This window comes from Stegastes partitus, unplaced genomic scaffold, assembly GCF_000690725.1.
Source record: "Stegastes partitus isolate 25-593 unplaced genomic scaffold, Stegastes_partitus-1.0.2 Scaffold708, whole genome shotgun sequence".
NCBI lineage: Eukaryota > Metazoa > Chordata > Actinopteri > Pomacentridae > Stegastes > Stegastes partitus.
This window is the reverse complement of record NW_007578439.1, coordinates 26,653-29,646: the sequence shown is the minus strand read 5'-3', so window position 1 is coordinate 29,646 and position 2,994 is coordinate 26,653. Positions and strand designations below refer to the sequence as shown.

Sequence of the window (2,994 nt, the reverse complement as noted above, 5' to 3'; positions counted from 1 at the left end):
ACCTTGCAGCCCATAAATCAACATTCTGTAGCCTTTTCAACTGAAGTATATATTATACAGCTCTTTTCAGGAAATACAAATGAAGAGTTCATTTGCAAAAAAACAGATAACTCCTCCACTTTCACAAACCTTCAGAAAACCCACTTTTCCATCGTCTACCTGAAACAATACCAATCAAACTTAAGTTATCTCTATTTTCGTCATTTCTACTGAGTCAAATCCACTCAGCTTCAGTTTGATCGATATCATCTCAAGCAAACAACAAAAAATACATTTTCTGAAAATCTACAAAAATGGAGTTATCTGTTTTTTCAAATTACCTCTTCTAATACAATCATAAAATCAGACTCATCATCAGCAGATCCAACAGAATTTACTGTAAAGACTTGGATCATTTGAGGGGAAATAGCTTGTTGAAGACATCATTGTTCATTAGTTATCAGTGTGTCAGAGTAATTGTTATATTACTCACTCTGAAATAGTGAATCATAGCAGCAAGGAAATTCCCAGCATTGCTTTAGAAAACGTTGATGTCATAGATGCAGCGAAACAGTTCAGCAGCACTGAACGGTGAGCAGGTGATGGCAGTGGCCATTAAGTTCACAGTGAGTGAACAAATGAGTCAGTGGATGAATGCAGGAGTGAGCATGTTTCCCAGAACCCTCTGGAAAGTAAATACGTGGACCTTGAATTTTTGCTAAAGCTGCTATTTCCAAAGTTAATTATGAAAATGTATGCTCAGTGATTACATTAATTTATGGCGCTCGAATGTGCTTCACATCCAAGAAATTCCTTTAAAACTGTGCCAATCCTTCTACTGAGCCATTATTTAGTTCATTACTGGACTCAATGTTTGAGCCAACAGTGATGAAATAGTCCAGTGGCATTTGTCTGAATGCCATTCATGTATGAACATGCAGCATCCCTCCAAGTTTCATCAAAATCCGACCAGTCAGTGCGCTTCAAAGGTGAAATTCTGACCTTTAATTATGGCATTTCCGTCAGTAGCAAAAATTCAAGTGCATTCGCCCTCAAGGAAGTTTTTGAATCAAACCAACACTGCTCGCCATGGTTGCTCCAAGACATGATATAGGAGAACGACATACAGGACAAACACATATGCATGCATGTTTACTGCTTCACTCACTTTGTTAGTCCTGCGGTAGAGTCGTGGAACCTCAGAGGCGCTTTTCAGGAAGCGACAGCTGCGTTCAGTCAGATGTTGGGTCATTCTGGTATTAAGAGTGGGAATGCTGCTTGACAGGCAAGCCTTGGAGTCTGTTAGAGCATCTGACATGGAAGAGAGCTCTTGTAAATGCACAAATACACATGGTCTGAGCCCCTTTGTGTAAAATGAGGGAGGGAGAGCAAAAACAACAAAAGGTTGAGGGATGCTGGAGAACACGGCAAGCTCAACTCATTGCTGTATGGACAGCTTACCTTCTACAACAGCAAAGTTTTTGAATCCGATGGCTTCTAACCGCTGTCTGACCATCTCTGACAACTCTGGGATCTAAGAGAAAGACAAACCAATTATCACTGTGGAAACAACATCAAGCAACCCAAGGAACCAAAACATTAAAGAAAGCACAAAGAATTCTTAGGATGGGACACTTTGTCAAACTGAGGCTAACTTCATAACTTTAAAGTGTTTACTGTATCTATGTAAGCTGAAACTATACACTGTATGTAAATATATACATTCAGTTGGTGTGTGTGTTCACCTGCTCCTGCAGCTTTTGGATGTCTGCTGCAATATAAACCAGCTGTTTGGTGGACAGGGAGGCAGGGCTCCCGCTCTCACTGCCGCCCTCATCCAGTGACGTTCTGCTGGATGTGGAGGAGGCCGAGCTCGGCAGAGGTCTGGATGGCTCTTTAACCACCTCAGGAGGCGGAGTTTTGGTCAACACCTGTGCAGATACCGATCAAGGTGAGGACCGAGAACATGTAACAGCAACTAGATATTAAACTAGAATGTTTTCTAGTTTATTGACGTTTACCTCATCGAGGAACTTGGCGTATCGTGAGTACAGCTGCAGCGTAAGCTTCCAGAACCGATGGGCCAGGGGTGACAGATAGACCTTGTCTGACCAACACCTCACTAGGCAGGACCACAGCACCTCAGATACCTGCAGGTGGTATACGCTGCCAGCTGGACGTGAACAAAAACACAAACACAGTTACTCTTGGTAAAGTTTTAGGCCCACATTGGCGATTATTGGAGGATAAACTCCTACCTGGCGCTGCCTCTAAGCCGTCACTTATTGCATTCTCCAGGCGTCCTGCTACTTCCTTGTACCTGAAAAACAATGGTGAGACATACAAAGAGGAGAAGAACAGGACAGTCAATATGTTATCAGCATCTTTCTTGCGTCAGCACTGATTTTCATGTGCTCATGGCGTGAAACAACACTGGAAATTTTCCTCTTTCCAGAGAAGCTGAACTGTGGAGGTTTGTGTTGTGAAATGAGGACACAAACCCTAACCTTTGCTTTGACGTGCAATGACGAATCTGTGTTTTGTGTGCCTTTACAGTGTGTGTGTTGCTGTGTGGGAGGGAGAAGGCTGGCAAACAACTTCTCTTTCTTTTTCACACAGATCAATGGCCATTCAGTCAAGGTCCAGCATCATGTTTATGGGCTATGTTTAGTAATATGCTGACACACACCCTTAATTTACATTTTGCTTCTTGTCATCATTCGGCATGAAAGATACAGCCATAAGCACTTTTCTACATTCCTATTTTTTTTTTTAAAAAAAGGGCTTTGTTTAAGTTGTGAGAATCTGCCAACTGGCCTTCATCTCCTAAAAATGCTGACAGGCTGCTATTTTAATCTAAACTTGTCTCTTGAGTCCACAAAGCAAAAACAGCCAATTCTTCAAAATATATGCTGTGCACAAATTCCTTCTTCACCAGTGACTAACTACATTGATTAAATACTGATTAAAACGTACCTATTACCCCCTAAATGCAAAATGGTTTTGTAATACAAG

At 41.6% G+C, this 2,994-nt stretch overlaps 1 protein-coding gene across 1 annotated transcript in view; it reads right to left on the bottom strand.

The window, feature by feature from the left end:
- The window catches only part of cog2 (component of oligomeric golgi complex 2), an 11,081-nt gene that overhangs the window by 2,179 nt on the left and 5,908 nt on the right, over positions 1–2,994 (bottom strand). Inside the window, exons 11-15 of the mRNA XM_008290994.1 lie at positions 2,238–2,299; positions 2,001–2,152; positions 1,725–1,910; positions 1,441–1,513; positions 1,148–1,290 (exon numbers count right to left, since the gene is read on the bottom strand). Of these exons, the coding sequence (XP_008289216.1) occupies positions 1,148–1,290; positions 1,441–1,513; positions 1,725–1,910; positions 2,001–2,152; positions 2,238–2,299 (616 nt within the window). The remainder of the gene's footprint in view (positions 1–1,147; positions 1,291–1,440; positions 1,514–1,724; positions 1,911–2,000; positions 2,153–2,237; positions 2,300–2,994) is intronic.